Consider the following 24,223-nt stretch of genomic DNA (forward strand, 5'->3'; position numbering starts at 1 on the left):
GGAAAAAAAGAGTACTAAATTATAAATATGTTATCTCAGTGATACAAATATGCCAAATGATAATAGTAATTAACTTGTTATACTTTTCAAATAGATTAAAGTGAGACTATTATCTTTCTTCAATAGTAAGAAAGATTCACAAGATGTGGCAAGATTCACAAGCAAAAGCCTCCATCTATGGTTGCTTTTCATTTATCCAACAAGATGAGATGGAGGAGGCAACGTGCTAGGTTTACTGAGGCAGATCAGAGTCCCACCAAAGGCAACATGCGAGTCTCCACAAATATGCTGCCCCAGCATCCCTAACTCTTCTCCAAAGGTGTCTCTTCACAACACCCCATTCCCCACCACCAAACTCCTATTCTTCTCCAGAGCAGGGCTAACTAGTCCATGCCAGTGCTCCATGACTGATTATTGTTTCCCTCATTTGCACATGCTTTTTTTTTTTTTTTTAACTAAATAGAGACTCTGGAACAGAGCTTCTGTTGGATCCTCTGCTCCACTTGATGGAAATCCAACTGTGTTCTTGCCTCTTGCAGTAGCAAGAATGTGAACAACCATCCATAACCCCCTTCTCATTTCACCTGTGACTACAGGGCCTTTCTGACCTTATTCTCTCAAATATTATCTATCTAATTTAGTAGATTTCTAATAACAGCGAAATATTAATTCCATATATAGATACACATCTCTATGAACAGCCAATAAACATTACTTTACTAAAAAACTAAGTAATGTAATTGCTAATACATTTCGCTCTTCAATACAATATATTCTCTTTCTGGCAGTAAAAGGGGACAAGTAGAGCAGAATGGAAGAAAAGAAGAAAGAGGAAGGGTGAAGAACCATGGAGAGCATCCCAAAGTTATTTGTAACTACTCTGGGAAGAGAGCATCAGTTAAAAATCCTCCAAAATGTCATGGCAAGAAAAACAGAATACTTTTGTTCCCTGTGTCGTTCAACACCTAGTAGTCCTAGGAGGCCCTGAACTATAGGGTAAGAATCCCTGATTGAAGAAAAGTAAGAAAGAGTATTGCTGTGTCTTCTTAATTTTAATTAGTGCCATTCATCATGTATTTTTAGCCCTCTTTCTAGCACAATCATTACATTAAACCACACAACTTCTTTAGCCAATGAATTGTGAGATGTCATTTCCAAGTGCTAACTTTTAAGAAACTCTATCATGCTTTCCCTTTCTGTCTGTCTCAGCAAACAGATTGTGAGGCACCAGATAGCCTGGGTCCAAGAGTGATGGCAAGGCAGAGCTACAATCTCCTCCTTCCTCCACAGGCATTAGTGAGAACTAAAATTTCATTGTTTAGGGACACCTGGGTGGCTTGGTTGGTTTAACATCTGCCTTTGGCTCAGGTCATAATCCCAGAGTCTTGGGATCAAGTCCTGCACAGGGCTCCTTGCTCAGGGGGGAGCCTGCTTCTCCCTCTGCCTGCCTTTCCCCCTGCTTGTGCATACTCTCTCTCTCTCTCTGACAAATTAACAACAAATCTTAAAAAAAAAAAAAAAGCAAAAAAAAAAAAAACCCAAATAAAATTTCATTGTTTAAAGCTACTGATATCTTTCAGGGTTACTTGTTACCATGGCAAAACCTAACCTGATTGATACTGATACTGGTTTAATGTAATAACATATGCTAATGTGAAAATTAAAAGGAAATCCCATTTAGAATGGAGTCAGGAGATTCCCAGTGGGAGCTCTTATACTCTAACACTGTTGTCAAATACAGATCCAACAGGAAGAGATGGACCTTGCACGTAGGCACTATTTTGCTATCCTAGTAGGAAAAAAAGCTTTCTTCCTTTCCGGCAACAGCTCAGCCAATGAAAAGTCACTATACTTCAAACTCCACTTAAACAGAATGGATTTGTTGTTTATATCAGACTTCCTAATGTCCCCCTTTCCTCTTTAAGTGTTCCTCTGCTCTGTTCTGTGGACTTGCCTACAGTTCTGCTGTAACTTGCTTGTTTCAGATTGCAATTCTCTGATATTCTCAAATAAACCCAGCTTTGCTAGTAAAACAACTGGCAGTTTTATTTTTTAAGGTTAAATTAGGTTAGCTAATTTTAGATACAAGGAATATATAACATGGTAAAGGTTTCTGTGAATCTAAATAAGTATTTCTGTATATAATGATAATAATAATCTGTGGGATTATAATAGGATAAAACTAAAATACACCATAGGTGTCAGACAAGTTGTGGTAATATAGTTAAAATACATTAAAATCTTTCCGGTTTGGTTGAGTTACTTATTTAACTTGATTCTTTGTCAAGCTAAATAACTTTGTAAAATTTAAGACTAATTACTAAAAACAAACCAAAAAACCTCCAAGACTCTAAACCTTCTAAGCCAAAGAAAAGAAAAACAAACACAAAACCAAAAGAAGAAAAAAAAAAAGAGAGAAAGAGGGGAGGAGCAAGCAAAGAATAAAAGAAGAATATAAGTGGATTAAATAGAAATCCAAATATATGATGGTAGAAACAAATTTACTATAATCATAACAGATATTAATAGATTAAACTTGTCAAGCAAAAGAGACAAATTACAAGTGGCTGGATATAAAGTAAAATTCAGGTATGTTATTTACAGGGGATATTCCTAAAAGGCCATAAAAATGTTGAATTGTAATTACACTCACATACCAGGGACTATTAACCAAAACCAGAAAGCTGCACATTTAGAAGAAATAAATACCTATTCTGAAATTAAAGAAGATCCCTATGAAATGGTAAATGGTAAACATGATACTTAACCATGAAGATAAAAAAAATTCTAAGCTTGCATGCACCTAGTGAAACAGCCTTAAAATACATAAGACAAAAATAAACAATTTAGCAAGCAAAAAGTGGTATTTTAAACATATTTATATACTGTCATGTTAACTTGATAGCTTGTCCCTTACCTAAGAGTGTTTTTATTGTTTTAGGAAACATGAAATACATTGTAGTGTTTCCATTTAACATAACAGTTAGGAGTTATTTTTGCACAGAATATCAGATTTGTAAAAAACTGACTAAATACAAGACACCAACATTTTGTTCAAAAACACAAATTATTTTTATCACATGAACAAAGGAAAGGTAATTTAGATCAACCATCCTAAGGATAAACTTTAAAAAACAGGAAAAAAATAAAAAAAAATAATCATAAAAAGAGCTAATATTTAGTCGCAGGGAGTCTCAAAGATAGCCCGTTATGATTTCTGTCTTCTGGTAGTCATACCCTCAAGAGAAATTAAAAAGTACTTTGAATAATAAACTTTGAATAAATAAAAAGGAAAACACAACTTAACTAAATTTGTGGGATGCAGCAAAAGCAGTACATGGAGAAAACTTTATAGCTTTATAGCTCTGAATGCATATATTAGAAAAGAAGTTCTATAATCAATTATTATCAATTATCTAAGTTTCCACTTTAAGAAACTAAAAAAAGAAGAGCAAACTAAATCCAAAGTAAGAAGAAAGGAATAACAGAATTAGAGAAGTCAAGCAGAGAGAGTCAATTATCATATGGTTTCACTTACTTGTAGAGCATAAGGAATAACACGGAGGACATTGGGAGAAGGAGAGGAGAAGTGAGTTGGGAGAAATTGGATGGGGGAGATAAACCATGAGAGACTGTGGACTCTGAGAAACAAATAGGGTTTTGGAGGGGAGGCGGGTAGGGGGGTTGGGTGAGCCTGGTGGTGGGTATTAAAGGCGGTATGTATTGCATGGAGCACTGGGTGTGGTGCATAAACAATGAATTTTGGATCACTGAAAAAAAAATTTTTTTAAGTAAGTAATAAACATGAAAAAAAAAAGAATTAGAACAGAAATAGATGAAACTGAAAACAGTTAATCAAGACAGAAAAATCATGGAACCCAAAACTGACTCTTTGAAAAGATAAAATCAGTAAGCTTCTAGTCAGACTAAGGAAAAAAAGAGAGGACACAAATTACTATAGTAGGAAAAAAAGAAAGGACATAACTATAGATTCTATAGACATTAAAAGGGTACTAAAGAACTACTATGAACATCTCTATGCTCATGAATTTGATAAACTAGGTGAAATAGGCCAATTTCTTAAAAAACACAATTTGCCAAAACTTACACAAGAATAAACAGGGTGCCTGGGTGGGTTAGCCGGTTAAGCATCTGCCTTCAGCTCAGATCACGATTCTAGGATCCTGGGATAGAGCCCCGCGTTGGGTTCCCTGCTCAGTGGGGAGTCTGCTTCTCCCTCTGCCTTCCCTAGCTGTCATGCTCTCTCTTTCTCTCTCTCTCCCTCTCTCAAAGTAAAACCTTTAAAAAAAAAAAAAAAAGAATAAACAACCTGAATAGGTTTCTATCTATTAAAGAAATTGAATCAAGGGGCGCCTGGGTGGCTCAGTGGGTTAAGCCTCTGCTTTTGGCTCGGGTCATGATCTCAGGGTTCTGGGATCGAGTCCCGCATCGGGCTCTCTGCTCAGCAGTGAGCCTGCTTCCCCTCTTTCTCTGCCTGTCTCTCTGCCTACTTGTGATCTCTCTCTCTCTCTGTCAATAAATAAATAAAATCTTTAAAAAAAAAAAAAAGAAATTGAATCAATAATTCATTACCTTCCAAATGGGTTCCCAGGCCCACAGGGGTTCACTGGTGAATTCTACCAAATATTTAAGGAAGAAATTATATGAATTCTCTACAAGCTCTTTCAGAGGAGAGAAGCAGAAGGAATACTTCCTAACTCATGCTATGAGGCCAACATTACCCTAATATCAAAACCAAAGATATTTCAGGAAAACAAATATCTCTCATGAATATAGATATGAAAATCTTCAGTAAAATAATAGCAAATCAAATTCAACAATGTATTAAAGGAATTGTACACCACCACTAAGTGAGCTTTATCGCAAGTAGTCAAGGCTGGTGCAACATTCAAAAATCAATGTAATCAATCACATCAACAGGCTAAAAAAGAAAATTCACATGAGCATTATTAATAGATCCAGAGAAAGCAACTGACAAAATCTAACATCTATTCATGATAAAAACTCTCAGGAAACTAAGAATAAAGGGGAACTTCCTCAACTTAGAGTATCTGTAAAAAAACATACAGTAAGTCACCTGGGTGGCAGAGTAGGTTGAGATGAAAAACTTCTGCACTATGAAAGACAGTATCAAGAAAATTAGAAGACAAGACACAGACTGAGAAAAATAATTTGCAAAAGACATCTGATAAAGGACTGCTATCCAAAATATATGAGGAATTCTTAAAACTAACTTAAGAAAACAAACAACCCAATTTAAAAAATAAGCCAAAGACATCTCATCAAAGATGGTATCAGCTCACAAATAAGCATATGAAAAGATATTACACATCATGTGTCATCATGGAAATGTAAACAAAAAGAACAATTACATACTACTCCATACCTATTAGAATGGTCAAAATCTGGAACACTGACAACTCCAAACTCTGGTAAGGAAGTGGAGCAACAGAACTTTCATTTACTGCTGAAAGGAATGCAAAATGGTATAGCCACTTTGGAAGACAGTTTGGCAGTTTCTTACAAAACTCAATATACTCTTACCATCAATACATCAAACATGCTCCTTGGGAAGTTGAAACCTCTATACAGATTAGAGCAGCTTTATTCATAATTGCCAAAATCTGGAAGCAATCAAGATGACCTACAGCAGGTAATGGATAAACTGTGGTACTTCCATACAATAGAATATTACTAGGCACTGAAAAGAATTGGAGGAATTTTTCTAAGTGAAAGAAACTAATCTGAAAAGGCTACCTACTTTATAACTCCAACTATATAATGTTCTGGAAGAGGCAAAACGATTGAGACAATTAGATCAGTGATAGCCAGGGATTATGGGGTAGGGGACAGATGAATAGGAGGAGTACAGAAGATTTTTAGGGCAATGAATATACTCTACGATAGTATTATGATGGATACTTGTCATCATACATTTGTCCAAACATATAGAATGTATACCACCAAGACTGAACTGTATGTAAACTACAGACTTTGGGTGATTATTATGGTGTGTCAGTGTAGGTTCATTATTTTTAACAAATGTACCAGTTTTGTGGGGGATGCTGATGATGAAGGAGACTGTGCATGTATGGGGGCGAGGGCTATATAGGAAATCTCTATACATTCTCCTCAATTTTGCTGTGAACCTAAACCACATCTAAAAGGCTTAATTTTTAAAAAGGTCTATTGAAATCTAAAAAAAGAAAAGAAAAGGGGTTGGGAGCAAAGTCTACTAGACTCAGTCCTGAAGACTCCAAGACTACATTTGTAATTACCAAGCAAGTCACATAGTGAGGACATGTCCTATATAACTTATACCACAGAAGCCAGCATGATAGGGGTGCCTGGGTGGCTCACTTGTTAAACGTCTGCCTTTGGCTCAGGTCATGATCCCAGGGTCCTGGGGTCAAGCCCCACATCAGGCTCCCTTCTCTTCGGGAAGCCTCTCTCTCCCTCTTCCACTCCCCCTGCTTGCGTTCCCTCTCTCACTGTGTCTCTCTCTGTCAAATAAGTAAATAAAATCTTTAAAAATAAATAAATAAAATTAAAGAAATAAAAAGCCAGTATGATACTCTAAACACCAAGCAATAGATATCATGAAGAATCAGAGAGAATTAAAAGAATCATCAAAGTACAGCCCTAAAACTCTGGACTGTATCAGTACCATAAAGCAATTAGGAAATCTATTTTAGAATTCAAACCCTTTGGAATTTTCTTCTTGAAGTTCATTTACTAAATTCTACTCTTGTGTCTTCCCTTAATTCAATTTTTATTAAGAATTAGGCTGCCACACCAGCAATACATTTGCTTAAAGAAAATAATTATACAATTTTTACATTTTAGTGTCATTTTATGCTACAAAGCTTTATTTACATAGTTCTTCAGAGTATATTTCAGTTGTTCACCCACTATTCTAAATGTGAAATGGTGTCAAATAGAGTAGATTTACAGGAAAGAATAAGAGAAAACAACTTAATATATACAGTATCATTAGTGGTTATTATTTTTACAGTTTTCTTTTGAAGTTAATGCACTGAATTTTTCTGCCATTGACATCTTAGGGTGAAGTTGTCTTTAAAAGCAGATTTCCACAGAGAATCAAGAGTACAATAGTCCAGTATATTTTATAGGTGATATCTGACAATTTATGAGTAGCTGCAAATCATTTTTTCTCCCATTTTTTTTCAAAAGTCTTGGATGAAGAGGAATCATGACTTTCACCACTACTATAGCGGTCATATAAAGTCTGAAATGAAAAACACACACCTGTTTTGTAACTTCTAAAATTCAATGTATTATCAGATGAGTAAAGATAACTACATATATTCTAACATGTAATGAATTTCTCTCTTATTCTTAAAACTAGAAAATTATTTTATAAATGATTGAAGATAATTAAGAATAGTAAACACCTAGCTTAACCTAAGAATCCACTATCATGAGATACAGCTCCATCATTCTATGAAAGAAATGTAACATAGTCATTAATAAGCATATATATACATCCTAAAGGCCTTACTCTCCCATATTTTTTCTTAAATAAAGCCAGTCTTAGATAAATTGCTATACCTTAAAATACACTCATCAGATGTATATCAGATGATATTTCAACTAATAAACAGTTGACCTTAAAAAAAATAGTTATATAAATAAACAGAATTAGCTATATTAAAATCTACATATTTTAAAAGATTTAAGACTAAGCCAACCTTTATAAAGATAACACACATCTCTACCCTGAAGGAACACATAACATAACCTTAGTAGTAAAGGTAATTCATTTCAATTTTATTTACAAAAGGCTCTAAATAATGTAATGGTAAGAAATTTAAAACATGGAGATATGAAATGGAGTAAAATTATAAAACAAATTTTATCCAATTTGAATTGGTAAAGACACTGATTTAACCACAAGCATGTAAGAAAATTTAAGAAAAAATTGACCTTAATGCCATGAATGCAAATATAATAGTGAATATATAGTAAATTCCTCCAGAATGTGTCAAAAGTTTTTGACATCTTAGATTGGCTTTAGAGAGCTAAGAGTGTTTTTAAGCTACCATAATTTTATAGTAACACTATAACGGAAATAAATAATTAGTAACTGCTTGGTAACTAACCAGTTGGTCAGTAAGCATATATAGGGTTCTAGGGGTGTGATGGCAATGAGATTAAAAAATGGTGGTGTAAATAGAAATAAACACTGGGAGGCTGAACGGAAGGTCTGAGACATTTGCTTTGAGAAATGTTCTGACTGCTATATATAGCTTTAAGCCATTACATATAACAAATACAGAAATTCTCCAAGATGCCTTCTGGAAAAAAAAAATGACTAGAAGAAATTAATTCAAAAGCTGTGTTAAGAATGTTGTTGATTTAAATGACAAATTCCTTATGAAATTTATTCCAGTTGAGATCTGACAGCAATTTTAGGAATATACCTAATATGACAAAATACTTTCAATTATGCTGTCTGCAGAATAAGAATGTAAATCAACTAAGTCTGTATTTGTCAAAAAGCACACATTAAGTATTTAAATGTAGAAATATGTTTCATAGTTGATGTGATGATTAGACCAACTTTTCTTTGGATTACCTAAGTGTCTTATTCACTGAACTATACAAAACATTTAAAAGCAATGTAGGAAGAGAATAGACATTCTTACTTTAGCAGCTTTCAAAATGGAGTTAGGAGAATTCAGACCAACGAGTTGGCCCAGAACATATTTCATTTCTTCAGTGGTGCCCTTAGCCATCTGGTTACCTGCCAAAAAATATAATCAGTAACATGCCCATACCAATAAAAAATATAAAATCAGATACAAACACATACTGTTTAACAGCACAGTTAACTGGCTTCTAATCACAGCACTTACCTAGGATAAGTAAATGTGAATGCCAGCAAGTAAAAAAAAAGGAATTTCATTTATGTTAGTATTTTAGCATAAAAGGAACTTCCTTATGGAAGGAGGCAGGCTGGGAATGAGAAGCCAATTCATATTCTGTTTTTTGTTATAGCTAGACATCTCTTTGTATTAGTAGTTACTAATAAACTGATTTTCAAAGAAGTACCTGGGTGAGTTTGAATTTGAACATATGGATGTGTCAGAAGCTCAGGAATGGATATCCTCTGCTTAGGGTCCCTTATTAGACAACACTATAAAAATAAGAATTAAAAAACAATCAAGTTTCTTATGTAATATTGATATAAAGTGTTATTCAAGATTGTATCATACCACAGAAGTTGCTTTCTAGATAGCCTACTCAGAAGTAACAAGATTATTTCACAAGTCATTTTTGCAGAATCCCCAAGTACTCGTAAGTTTTAAAACACCTTCAAAGTGAACTTATCATGACTTAAAAAGTAATTCATTCAGGAATTCCTTTCAATAGACCAGATATATCTATTGAAGCCAGTTACATAATTCCAGTGAGTTCAACTATTTCTTCTAAGCAAATAATTTGAGTATATGAAATATTGTTCTTCTATAGTCGTATACTATTAATGTTACCTTTAATACATCTTGAAGATCTTTCTCTGGAATATCAGGAAATTCGATTTCATGATTAGGGTCGATTATGGCATGTAATTTAGAAATCTGATTAATTATATGCTGAAATGGTGTCTTCCCATAAGTCATATAGTACAAAATGCAACCTAAGGACCAAACATCACTTTTGGGGCTTATCTAGTTAGGAGGAGAAAAAAAAAAAAAAAAAGAATACTAAGTTGCTATAATCTTAATATAAAATTATATGTAAGAATATTTCATACACACATGTACACATAAAATCCCTAACATTTAAAATCATAACTAAACCTCAATGAATGGGCAAGTACTAGATCAGATTTAAATGAAAAAAATATCTTTTTCTAGTTTTATATAGTTGTTATATTTGGTTAGTATATATATCTAGTTGTTATATTTGGTTATTTTATTAAGAGATGAGCTTTCCTTTACATCTCTTAACAAACTCATAATTAAAATATTTCAACTGAAACATATTATGTTCTTGTCAGCTTGTGAAAATATTAAAAACTAAAGAGCTGCAAGTTTTAAATTTACTTGTTTTCTCCAAAATTATTGGATTACAATAAATAATTTTTAATATTTTATTTATTAGAGAAAGATCAAAAAGGTGAGAGCGGAGGGAGGAGCAGAGGCAGAGAGAGTGAGAGGGAATCCCAAGGAGACTCTGTGCTAAGCACAAGGCAGGGCTTGATCTCATCACTGAGGGAGATCATGACTTGAGTCGAAATCAAGAGTCAGACGCTTACCTGATTAAGCCACCCACATGCCCCAGGATTAGGATAAATTTTTATATAAATTCATAACATATAAGTATGCATAGATTTTTTTTAAAAAAGGTTAAGTTGAGCTATCCTAAACCCAAGAATACATGTTAGAGCCAGGCTGGGCTAGATTTGATTCCTGGCCTTATTACTGGCTAGTAATTCTATGTAGATCCATTTCCTCACCTCTAAAATAGAAATAATAAAAGTACACTGTCATGGGCATTAAATGAATGATATAACCATGAGATACGTGTAGCCATAGAGAGTAATTTCTGAGTATAGTAAGTAATCAAGGAATGTTACTTCCTATTAAGTGTTCTTTGCATTAAATACTCTCATTAGAAATAATGCAATATTAAAACAATCATCATTTTGACTTTAAAAAGAACAAGATAAAACACAGAAGTGGGCATAATAAATGAGAAGGGTTAAATTCCTTTTAAAAGGTAGATACTCAAACATACATTAAAACAAAATATATATGCTGTCAAAAAAGATGCATCTAAACCAAATGAGGAAAAAAAGAAAAATTATACATATATATATACACACACATTATATATATAATATATAAATATTATATATATAATGTACACACACATTATATATATAATATATAAATATTATTTATATATATAATATATAAATATTATTTATATTTATATATATAAATATTTATATAATATATAAATATTATATATATAATGTGTGTGTATATATATATTATATATATATAGCAGAATACTTCTAAAAGCAGAAAAGCCATTTTAAAATGCCAATTTTAAAATTAAAAATTTAAAATGACCAACTAAGAGGAGAGGATAGCCACAAACATCTATGCATTGAAACTACATTAATAGAACTATATTAAGTAAAAACTATATTAAATTCTCTTGGGGGGAGTGGTAGAGAAATTTTCACATGCCTTTCAGAAAATGGCAGAAAAAACAGATCCCACTATCTGAACACAAAGAAAACTAAAAATGAATTAATAATAATTAAAAACCTTCCTCCAACTTAACCATCTGGAAATTAAATCTATTTCTAAGTAAATCATGGATTTAAAAGGATTTTAAATTATGGAAAAATGGCAGTAGCTGTGGCAACATAGTTCTTATTTATTTCTTTAATTGATGTATGGTTGACACACGTTACATTAGTTTCAGGTGTACAACATAGTGATTTGACAACTCAACATACTATGCTATGCTCACCTTAAGTGTGGCTGCCACCTGTCATCACACAACTGTTACAATACTACTGACTCTATTCTCTGTGCTGTGCCTTTCATCCCCTGACTTACTCATTCTGTAAATGAAGTCCTGTACCTCCCACTCCTCTTCTCCCATTTTGCGCAATCTCTTAGCCTCCTCCCCTCTGGCAACCATCACTGTTCTCTATATGTATGAGTGTTCTTTTTGTTTATTTGTTTTACTTTTTAAATCACAGCATTGCTTTTCAATCTGTCCAAATCCCCAGATAAAATAGAGAAGTCTGGTAGCAAAACCATATACATACAGAAAACATTTACAACAAAAATAAGTGAAAAACTACTCATGAACCCCAGAATACGAATGGACACAAACTACCAACAGCTACAAAAACTGAATGGCAGAGGTAGCTGAAACAGAAAGCAGAGGGAAATAGTGAATGTGCCTGATAGATCTCAGAACAGAAACTCCAAACAGCCAACAGATACTCAATGGAAAGTAATTTGAGAACAGCGCTAGACTGGGAGGGGTCTGAGCTCTTTACCAGGAGGGATTACCTCACACGTTGAGATAAAAAAAAATTTGTCTTCTATTCAGAATCACTAAGGCCACAGGATAGCAGGTGTTTCAAATGACTGGAGATTTACTCATAATATTAAAGCACTGAGTTGACAACTGAAAAAATCTGAACTCTACATGCAATTCAAAATAAATCTTACTTTAAAAAATCTTATTTCATAGTATTTTAAAACTAAAATTGCACATTTTAGAATTGATCTATGGCTTGAAAGCAGGTCCCTGGACAACATGTGCTTGCACACACAGTGTGACACTGCTCCAGAGGAAGAAGGATTAGTTTGGAAGCCAGAGGCATCCTGGCAGGCAAAAGGAGCCCAACAAGGGACACTAATGAGGCTAACACAAAGCTCACTGAGGTAGTGAAATAAGGTAAGTAGGAAAGTAGCCTGTGGCAAGCTGGTAAAAAAATTACAGACAAGGGGCGCCTGGGTGGCTCAGTGGGTGGCTCAGTGGGTTAAGCCTCTGCCTTCGGCCCAGGTCATGATCTCAGGGTCCTGGGATCGAGCCCCGCATCGGGCTCTCTGCTCAGCGGGGAGCCTGCTTCCTCCTCTCTCTCTGCCTGCCTCTCTGCCTACTTGTCATCTCTCTCTCTCAAATAAATAAATAAAATTTTAAAAAAAATTACAGATGAGATTTATACTTGGTAATGCAGAATTCACAAATAAATAAATGGTAAGAGATAAAAATGTAAAGAACCAAAGAAGAAACAAAAGACTTCAAACATCAATTCAATACCATTTAAGGTGTCCAAATCAGAGCTAATTTAATCTTAATTTCTACTTTTAATTTTAAAACCTATAAATATCCTGGTAACATTTCTTATTGGAGTACACTGTTGAGACATCATAAAGGCACAATAGTAAAAGAACAGTCTCAAATCAATAAATAACAGTGAAATTGAATCCCATGACAATTTGCTTAAGAAAGCAAGGTCTCTATAATGGCCTAAAAAGTTTTAGAACTTAAGCAACTTTGAGTTAGCTGTTAAGTTTAACCAGCATATAGCCCATTCCCTATTGATGGCCAATAAATGGGATGTAAATAACCTTCATAGTACCTTTGACTTGGATTTCCCATTCTCTCTTGAGGAAGACATATCTTTGATTGCTTCTGGTGGCATATAATTAACTGTACCAACCTGTATGCCAAATCATAGAAAACAGAAATCAATGAAAATACTTTATTTTGCCTTCGATTTTTTAAAACACAAATGTTAGACTCTTGGAAACGTGAATGATTACAAATGTTGCAGTAAGTTTTTAAAAACTCAAGTAACTGACAAGAATACTAGGACATAAATTTCTTCACAACTCTAGCAAATTGGATTCATAATCAGAAAAGTTATTCCTTTCAGAATGCTGAGCTTCTTCTGTGATGATGAAGAGTAACTACCATAAAAACTACTGATGCTAAAATTATATTAAAAGTCATAAACTTTGAAGGAATTAACATCAATCACTAGAATAGACCCAAAATATTTTCTTAAAAAAAAAAAAAATCAACCAACCAACTTATCAAAATTCTAGATATGTATCCAAGTATTCCCTGGACCCATGTCCAGAGTGAGATGGGGCAGGTATATAAATCACGCAAGAGCTTCCACAGTCAGATTATGTCAACCTTATAAGGCATTTGTTTTAGAATAAAACAATAGAATAACTGTTTTTAGAATAGAATAGAATAGAATAGAATAACTGTAATTTAGAATAACTGTTATTTAGTACCTTGCCATAGAGGATATCTTCAAGCTGATTTACAACTAAATGTTCAGCCATATATTTTTTAAAGATTTATTTATTTATGTTAGAGAGCGAGAGCATGCTTGCATGCATGTGAGGACATGAGCAGGGGGAGGGGCAGGAGACCAAGAGCAGCAGATTCCCCATGGAGCAGGGAGCCTGACCTAGGGCTCCATCCCGTGACCCTGAGATCACAATGTGAGCTGAAATCAAGAGTCGGACACTTAGCCAACTAAGCCACCCAGGAGCTCCGACGTTCAGCCGCATTTACAATACAAAGAGAAGTCACTGTCAAATAGAATTTTTTCAAGGACACGCTGTCCATCTATTCCTCCTAAAAAAGGTCTAGTTTTACTTCTAGAATTGTGGCAGATCCACATCAAAAATCTGCATATGCGGAACACATCATCTTGGCTCCAAGCAGGATTATATTTAGTTATTTTTTGGTGTCATCGCCTTAGTTTTTATGGGGACAAATTTATTAAGTTTGTGACTGCATATCCTATTAGAAAAATGGAGTTGGGTACAGTATTCATTATGGTGTTTCCAATATGAAGGCCCACTTGAGAAATTTTTTTCAGGGGAGCGTGAGTGGCTCAGTCAGTTAAGTGGCCATCTCTAGATTTCTGCTGTGTCATGATCTCAGGGCCCTGGGATCAAGCTTCCCACTCATCGGGGAATTTGCTTAAGGATTTTCTCTCTCTTTCTCCCTCTGCCTCTCCCCTCACCTGCACTTGCTGCTTGCTCGCTCTCTCTCTGAAATAAAAAAATAAATCTTAAAAAAGTTACTAAAAAAAGGATTTTTTCAAATGCAAGTGATAGGAAAAGCTTTACTTCTCCAGAAGAATGAAATAATCTTACCTCACAGACAATGAAAAATATGTAACTGAAATTTCCTCTTTGGTTGTTACCAGGAATTTCTGAGACGGTTTCAGGTGAACTCAAGATCATGACCAAGATGATCTCCAAGATAGGTATTAGTGCTTCTCTACCTCAACTATAGGAAAATCATTCAAAATTGTTCAGTTTATTTCTACCTGATATTGGCTTCCTATACTAAAGTGTATTAAATATGGTTTTGATTCTTAAAGTATTTATTCTTTTACAAAGGTTTCAAATCCTTTGAAGAATGAGGAGGGAAAAAATAAAATCCCTGTTAGCAAAATGCTTTACGGGTAAAAAGGAATTAAACTGTAGTGTGTGGTAACCAACCATTCACTTACCTGAGAGTCTTTAACAATACTTGTTGTATCTGGTTGCATTTGGTTTGCAATTCCAAAGTCAATTAACTTTAGCATTCCATCAACTATCAGAAAGTTAGCAGGTTTCAGATCACTGTGAACGATGCCTTCAGAATAAAAATCCATTGTAATATTAGACAATGTAAAACATTGTAAGTACCAAAAAGTTTCACAATCTACTGGCCAAGTTGATTCCTTTTAGTCAATCAAATTAAATGTTCATTTTTAATATTTCCTGAAAAGAAACAGCACCTGCTATGTGCCAGATACTCCTCTAAGTTTGCAGCTTAGATTGAATCACTTAATTTTCATACAAGCACTGGGTAATTACTGTACTATTATTATCCCCACTTTTAAGAGAGGAAGCTAAGACAAAGAGCTTGAGTAATTTGTTCAAGGTCATATAGCCTAAGTGACAGGGCCAGACTTGACCCAGGCAGTCTGGCTTCAGAGTTAATGATCTTAAAACCACTGTGATTCACCAACTACTATATAACATCGTAAATTATACTGCCAGGTGTTAAGGCCCTAATCCCTACAACCCTGACCTTAATCACTGATGAATTATCTTTTAATTTACAGGAGACATGAGGGAAAAAAATTACAATTATCTAAGTTAAATGTTATTTTTAAAAAAAGGATACAGTAAAGGCAGAGAAGTCCTAAAAAGAACCTAGTCCAAGTAAAGTAAACAAACAAACAAACAAACAAACAAAAAACCAAAAAAACCTTAGGGCTAACAATTGAAAAAGAATGAAACTAACTCCCACACAGGGTACACAATACAAAATGACCAAGAGAATGAGAGAAATAAACATCTCAGATTTTTGAGATGCCCAAACCCCAAAGTCTCAGATCTGCTATCATGAACTACTTGGAGACCCAGGATAATGGACTATGTTAATACTAAAAAAGATATGGGGGCGGGGCCCTGGGTGGCTCAGTGGGTTAAGGGGAGGGGATATATTGGGCAGAGGCTTCTGCCTTCGGCTCAGGTCATGATCTCAGGGTCCTGGGATCCAGCCCCACATTGGGCTCTCTGCTCAGCGGGGAGCCTGCTTCCCCTTCTCTCTGCCTGCCTCTCTGCCTACTTGTGATCTCTCTCTGTGTCAAATAAATAAACAAAATCTTAAAAAAAAAAGATATGGGTATATTTTGCATTATGGATACATTATGGCTGTGGGGACTTGAGTTCATGCACTATATCCTTTGGTTAAAAAATGTTTTAAAGAAATGGTTTTTTGGGGCACCTGGGTGGCTCAATGGGTTAAAGCCTCTGCCTTCAGCTCAGATCATGATCTCAGGGTCCTGGGATCGAGCCCCGCATGGGGCACTCTGCTCAGTGGGGAGCCTGCTTCCTCCACTCTCTCTCTCTGCCTGCCTGTCTGTCTACTTGTGATCTCTGTCTAATAAATAAATAAAATCTTAAAAAAAAAAAGAAAAAAGAAATGGTGTTTTGTCCCTTCATCTTTAAATGAGCTTCCAAATATTTATCTTGTCTAAAGGTGCCAATAACAAACACCTAAAAATTAATGGTGTATTTCTCTAAGATGACAATATTAATGATTATTATAACTCTGCATAAGAAGAAATTTTAAAATACCATGTTGATGAATTGTGTAAACTGCCTCCAACATATTTTTCCAGTAGCTTTTGCGTTCCCATGGATTGATGGATTTTTTCTTTTTAAGCCAACTATTTAGGTCTATATTTCCACACTCCATTACCATGTAAATGTACTGGTCCGTGATTTCACTGCCATTAAAAACAAATTAAAAATCCAAAACAATACATGGTTAGGTTATACTATTAAGATTCACTAATTCTAAAGAATTATACCAAAAATAGTTTTCTTTTCAAATTAAAAAAATTCTTACTAATCATAAAGTCGGATGATCTTATCACTGTGTTGTTGTAGTTTATTTAAGTAAGCGATTTCATTCCGGTAACTCTCAATTGTTTGATTATCTGCTTCTTCTAAGTTCACATATTTTATGGCATGTATCTGTTTCTTTTCATTCAATACCTGGAATACCTATATAGTAGAACAAAAGAAAAAGTTTAGAATGTACTACATTTACATTATCATAATACTTCTAAATTTATTAGAATTTTAGGTTAAGGAATACTGATATGAATAATTAAACATATCTGGGCTTATTTTGAATACTGAAGGGAAAAAAATGTTAGAAGAGTTAAAAGACCATTCTCAGCTACCTATGACAATGGGCTAAGATTTTATTTATTTATTTGATAGACAGAGATCACAAGTAGGCAGAGAGGCAGGCAGAGAGAGAGAGGAGGAAGCAGGCTCCCCGCTGAGCAGAGAGCCCGATGCGGGGCTCGATCCCAGGACCCTGGGATCATGACCTGAGCTGAAGGCAGAGGCTTTAACCCACTGAGCCACCCAGGCACCCCAACAATGGGCATTCTATAATGCAAAGGGGTAAACCTAAAAAGTTTTTATATTAACATATAAAAAAGATAATTGCAATTTCATATATATTCGTAACACTCTATCAGATGCCTTAACCAGGAAAATAACCTAAAGAAGAAGACATTCAAATATGTTAAGAACATCTAAGGGCTGTCATAAAGAGTCAATTCATTTCACAGATGGTGTTTTTTCCACTGTGCCTGGAACTGACATTTCATTCACGTGGTACAGAGTATTTTAAAATGTGTAGTAATCGTAAGCTATCTGTATATTCAGTTGTGAAAAGTGGATTAGGTCCAATTTTCAAAGTCAAGTTGATAGGAACAAGATGTTCCTATAAGCCCACTGTCAGGATCTCTGAGGTCCAGGTCAAACTGCTCTGGCTATAATGATGGTAACTTTTAACCAATATTGATGGGGCAGATAATACATTTTGAAAAATAGAAAACCCTGTTAATGTGTCTAACTTTCAACAAATATGCAACAGGGTTGAGGCTTCTGAAATGCATGAATATAAATACAAATGCCAGGGTAAGCAAGAAAAATTACATTCATTTATCCCTTTGGACACAATGAAATAAAATATCATTTACTCAAAAGCCATTTAACCTTGACTACCCAGCAGGTTGGGGCAAGGAATAAGAAAAGAAGTGTTATGAGAATCATGCATTGTAACTGCACTAATAAGCTTAGTTACTTTAAAATTTTAAACACAAAACTCTAACAAAGTATTACCAGTTTTACTTGCACACATAGCAAATTAGACAGGGACAGGCATTAAAACAGTGATAGGGAAAGAGACAGCAGAAAATAACAAGAGAAGAGATAAAAGGAATTTTAAAACATATAAAGGCACTTTGTATAAGGTAAACAGCCTTACAAACCTCAGAGAATTGAAAGTATTTACTACTCTAATACAATTAAAATGTTGTTACTAGTATCTACCACACAGGTTTGGAAGGATGACCAAGATGATATATTTGGAGTGCAGCAAAGTTACCTACTATCTTTAGGGACTATTAAGACAGAATATTAAGACAGTGGACATTTTAGAACCTATTAAAGTTGTCGGGTTTAACAGAGAGAGGATTTGCAGGATATTAAAACAACATAATAAGATCTCAAAGTTTTAGAGGAAATGAAAACTTTTAAATCAACTTTTTCATGTATGTGCTTTCACTCCCCTATTGCCCCTGCTCTGGCAAAACTCTTACAATAACTAATGATTAGGTAGCCCTTATTTTCATTTCATAGAGATATTATCAGTTATCATTTTCAGTTTCATGGAAAGTTAAAGAAATAGAAAGGCCAGTGTCATGACCATTCCTAATTGCCCCCATCACCTTTCTAAATGCTCTTTATACAGTATATGTTGGTCACTGTCTAAACTCTAGAATAGAACATAAACTGTTTCATAAAGCGTGTTACTCTCTTTCTCTGAGGCATGGTGATTTTTTCAACTCCACTGTAACAATTAAATTAAATAATGATAAGGTAATCGTACTAAAAAAAAATATGGGCCAGTCAAGGCTTTATCACCTGGCTCTTGACTTAAGCTAGCATCTTCAATATGCTCCAAGGAAAAAATGTTTAAAACATCAGCAAGATCATTTTATATCCTCTGAAAACATGCCACTAATATCACACCTTGACACTATTCAAATATAACTAAAGAATAAATAATAAATATTAACCAAAGAATTCCTATTAAAGCAACTAAATCAGGTAATTCTAATATATTGATAAAAATCAATTGTATTGTCCCTTTGTTCTCATGCCTAAAATTTGAGGCAATGGAAAGAAGAAAATGTATACAAAAAGAAACTAATATTATTGAACAATTGTTACACATCATAATATACATACTTTATTTATAATAAGCGAACAAGGCAGTCTTAAATAAATCTAGTTACTGTTAGCTGGCTTAGAAAATACATAAAACTTAAACCCAACAGGTTTTGTTTCATAGATCATCCTTAACAATTTAAAACAGCAAAAGAGGGGCGCCTGGGTGGCTCAGTGGGTTAAGCCTCTGCCTTCGGCTCAGGTCATGATCTCAGGGTCCTGGGATCGAGCCCCGCATCGGGCTCTCTGCTCGGCAGGGAGCCTGTTTCCCTCTCTCTCTGCCTGCCTCTCTGCCTACTTGTGATCTCTGTCTGTCAAAAAAAAAAAAAAATTAAAACAGCAAAAGAGGTGAGTAAGGACATTCATCCAACAAATTACTTTAATCTGTTACATTCTAGGCACTGTTCTAGGTTACAGAGCAAACACTGTTGAGGAAATCAGACAAACATCCCTACTTTGATGCAACTCACATTCAAATGCAGGAAGACACAAACAACAAACCAAATAAGGAAATTACAGAGCACACTAGAAGATGAGCTACAGAGCAAAATAAAGAAGGAAATGGAGCTCACCAGCAATTGGAAGGTGGGAGGTGTGGTCAAGGAAGGCCTGACTGAGAAGACATTTGAGCAAAGAGGATGAGTATGAGCAAAGAGGTGAGGATGAGCAAAGAGACGAGGATGTCTGGAGGAAAACTGACTCTTATGTGAAAATACACCAGGAGAGCAAGGATTGAATCAATGAGATTAAGAAGGCTATTATAATAAACCAGGTGAAAATATGGCAGCTGATTTGACCAAAATGTTAACAGTAGAGGTGGTGAGAAATAGTCACATGCTGGATATCCTCTGAGGTAAAACCAACAAGATTTGCTGATTGGCTGGATGTATGTGTGAGAGAAAGTGAAGTCAATGATTCCAGAGTTTTTGGCCTAACTAGTGGAAGAACGAAGTTGCCATTTACTGAACTGGGAAAGACTAGAGCCAGAGTAATGTTTGGGACATATTAAGTTTTAAATACCTAGTAGACACCCGAGAAGAGATAGAGAGCAGTCATACTGGATATACAAGTCTGGAATTCAAGGGAGAGGTCTGAGCTAGAAATATGTTTGGGAATTATCAGCATATACGTGATACTTAAATTTAAGAGACTGAACAACACCAAAGGAATGAAGTGAGTTTAGAAAGAGAAGAGATCAAGGGCTGAGTCCTGGGGCATTGTGCCACTAAGATAAGGGACATGAAGAAGACTGGAAAGGAAAGGCCAGTTGGAGAAGAGGAAAACAGAGAGGCCAAATGGGGGCAAAAAAAGTTTCAACAAGGCAAGAACAATCAACTGCCTCAAATGCTGAGTAACCCACAATTAAAGCTAAGAATTAGATTTGGCAAAAAATATGGAGATCATTGGTGATCCTGATAACTGTTTTGGTCAAGGATGAAGATAAAAATCAGACTTAAGTAGATTTGAGAACAGAATAAGAACTAAAGATGGTACAAGTATAGATAACTCTTTTGAGGTGCTTTCCACCCAGAGAATTAGAACTGTATTAATTTAGAACTCAGATAAATTTAGCAAATGATCTATTCCAATTCCAGAAATTTCACATTACTAACTCTGTTTTTGAAAAGAAAAACTCAAAAAACTCAAAAAATTAATCAAATATCTTGCCGAATTAGCCCAAAATGTTATTCAAAATATTATTCACACAAGACAGTTTGTGATAATACATAGCTTCCTTTGCCATCCTGAAGTCAATACTAATGTCATTTAGAGAAGAAATTTGGAAGCAAAAGACATCAGAGGGAAAAACAAAGAACTGAAATTAAGAAATAGACCTAAAGAGATATGTCACTTGGAGAGAGGGAATGGGAGCAGGGGATGAGAAGTGTTTTTTGGCTCAAAAAGCAATACAGGCCCCTAGGTGCTAAGAAAAAAGAGCCCTAAAAGGTAAAAAGACAAAGAAAGGAAGTTTAAAACATTTTTCTCTCTTAAACATTTAAGATACTTACCTTACTTGAGCCTCCACTTCCTATCTGCTTCAATATAGAATACATTCTTCCTTTAACTGAAATGCATTCATTTGTTGAAGAGGATGCTGAGATCTAAATAATTAAAAAAATATAAAGATTCAAAGGTGCAAAGAATATGCCTGAGAAATTAGCTTGCATTTAGTACAGTGAAATGCTTCCAATTTTGAAATTATCTTAAATTTTAAGTAATTAGGTATCAGTCACAATATTTTAAGGAGGAAATTTACTCTATTTGTCAAAGAAATAAATTTATTAATGTGTAAACTTCCTAGGTGTCCCCCTCTAACTTGCTTTTACTTTTTAATTAATTAATTTATTTTAAAAGATTTTATTTATTTACTTGACAGAGAGAGTGCCTGCAGAAGCAGGGGGAGCTGCAGAGAGAGAGGAAGAAACAGGCTTCCCACTGAGTAGGGAGATCAACTCAGGGCTTGATCCCAGGACGGGATGTTCAACTGACTATGCCACCCAGATGCCCCTACTTCTTTTATTAAAAAACTGTTTTAAATTTAAGTGCAGTTGACATACAATGTTACATTAGTTCACCTGTACTTTTTAGAAACATAAATAGATTTAAGATCTCTTCCCATATACAAACTCACAAGCTATTACTTTTCACCTTATTCTTTTTTCTTTTTTTTTTAATTTATTCGACAGACAGATCACAAGTAGGCAGAGAGGGAGGCAGAGAGAAAGGGGGAAGCACGCTCCCTGGCGAGCAGAGAGCCTGATGCGGGCTCAATCCCAGGACCATGGATCATGACCTGAGCTGAAGGCAGAGGCTTTAACCCACTGAGCCACCCAGGCGCCCCATTATTCTTTTTTCTTATAAAAACCTCTTTACTTACATAAAAAACAATTATATCTATATTCTTTCTCCTCATTTAGCATTACATTATAAAGAAAGCATTATACTAAGGTGCTTAAAGCGCCAGAGTCAATCAGACAAATGCAAATTTCAGCAATGCCCTTTTTCTGCTGGGTGATCTTCAACAAGTAAGTTAATCTGAACTTCAGCATCCACTTCAGCAAACTTCTTGCTCCTGCCCTAGTGCACCATTCCCCTTCTTTCCTTCCTATACACTAGAGCTCTCTGCAGACCTATAAATGCTTTGCACCAATGGAGTGCAATGAAAGGAGTCCTTCCAAGCTGACAAGGAAGCTGAAGACGCAAGAGCATGTTATTAGCTGATTAAGTTGAAACAATTTCTGAAAAAAACCTCAATTTAACCAAGTCCTGCTTTAGATCCCCAAATGTTAGCATTCCCCTGTAATCTCCTACATATTATAAAAGATAAGGATATTAATTTCTTTAACCTCTAGGGTTAAAAAACATTGTTGAGTCATGAAGTATGTTTTCTTTTCCCTTTTACTCTCTTTTTTTAAAAAAAGATTTACTTGTCAGAGAGAGAGAAAGAGCACAAGCAAGGGCAGCAGCAGGCAGAAGGAGAAGCAGGAGCAAGGAGCCTGATATAGAACTCGATCCCAGGACCTTGGGATCATGACCTGGGTGAAGGCACATGCTTAGCTGACTGAGCCACCCAGGCATCCCTGAAATATGTTTTCTATAAGAAGGTATTAGGCTTTGAAATATGTACCTGTTATTTTCCATTAAGTTACAATTTCACCAAGGTTTTTCACTACTTGCTCCTGCCCCTCATCCTTTTTGGAAAATCCTCTCATAGCTAAACTGAGAATTTCTGAAAGGGAAGAAGGTAGTTCAGTGTTTCTTCCCCCTAACTGCTGAAACTGCTGACAGTTCTTAGAGTAAAGTAATTCTGACTTATTTGATTCAATACATGTGAAGCTCAGTTTCCTACATAGGTCATTCCATATCTCCCTTAGTCCATCCTCCTCACTGTGGCCAGAGTAATTTTTTCAAAATGCAAATAAGATCACTTCACTTCCCTGCTACCAACTATTGCACAGCTTCGTATCCCTCTCAGAGTAAAATTTAAAGAGCCCAGCAGAGGAGTATCTGGGTGACTCAGTCGATTAAGCATCAGACTCTTGATCTCAGGGTTGCAAGTTTGAGCCCCAGGTTGGGCTCCACACTGGGCGAAGTGCCTACCCACTTACATACTACACACACAAATAAATAAAAATAAAGGTCCCAGCAGAACCCTAAGGATCACCTCGCCCCCGCCTGAGCTCTAGCCACACTCTAGCCCCTTTTCAGTTTCCTCCTGACACTGGTCTTTTCTAAAAGGCTCTTGGCAACTTCACTTGACCATAATTTGACTTGTAGATATCAACTCAAACAGGATCTGACATGAGTAATAGCTCAATATATGTATTTTGAATCAATGTATATAGGCAAACCTGATCATCTTTCTTTCTTCGTAATTTATTATTTTGCATCAATCCCCAGAAAACTATTCCTCTTGGGGCACCTGGGTGGCTCAGTCGGTTAAGTCAATTTAACTGACTGAGCCTCCCAAGTGCCCCTCCCTTAAAAAAAAAAAAAAGATTTAATTATTTATTTAATAGAGAGAGAGAGAGAGAGAGAGAGAGACAGTAAGAGAGGGAACAGGAGCAGGGGGAGTGGGAGAGGGAGAAGCAGGCTTCCCGCTGAGCACAGACCCAGGATCCTGGGATCATGACCTGAGCTGAAGGCAGATGCGCTTAACAACTGAGCCACGGAAGCACCCCCCCAAGTGCCCCTTTTTTGTTCTGTTTAAATTGTAAAATACACATAACAAAGAATCTGCATCTTAACCATTTCTAATATACAACTCAGTGTCATTAAGATTAAGTATATGCACACTGTTGTGCAAACATTACCATCATCCATCATCTCATAATTGGAACTCTATACCC

At 35.3% G+C, this 24,223-nt stretch overlaps 1 protein-coding gene across 1 annotated transcript in view; it reads right to left on the minus strand.

Moving 5' to 3' along the window:
- Window positions 1-6,771: 6,771 nt before the first annotated feature.
- The window catches only part of TTK (TTK protein kinase), a 41,921-nt gene continuing 24,469 nt past the window's right edge, over window positions 6,772-24,223 (minus strand). Inside the window, exons 14-22 of the mRNA XM_080806140.1 lie at window positions 21,383-21,475; window positions 16,969-17,126; window positions 16,695-16,846; window positions 15,074-15,198; window positions 13,169-13,249; window positions 9,537-9,713; window positions 9,097-9,181; window positions 8,691-8,788; window positions 6,772-7,270 (exon numbers count right to left, since the gene is read on the minus strand). Of these exons, the coding sequence (XP_080662266.1) occupies window positions 7,187-7,270; window positions 8,691-8,788; window positions 9,097-9,181; window positions 9,537-9,713; window positions 13,169-13,249; window positions 15,074-15,198; window positions 16,695-16,846; window positions 16,969-17,126; window positions 21,383-21,475 (1,053 nt within the window). The 3' untranslated portion in view covers window positions 6,772-7,186. The remainder of the gene's footprint in view (window positions 7,271-8,690; window positions 8,789-9,096; window positions 9,182-9,536; window positions 9,714-13,168; window positions 13,250-15,073; window positions 15,199-16,694; window positions 16,847-16,968; window positions 17,127-21,382; window positions 21,476-24,223) is intronic.

This window comes from Martes martes, assembly GCF_963455335.1.
Source record: "Martes martes genome assembly, chromosome: 6".
In the NCBI taxonomy this organism is placed as follows: Eukaryota; Metazoa; Chordata; class Mammalia; order Carnivora; family Mustelidae; genus Martes; species Martes martes.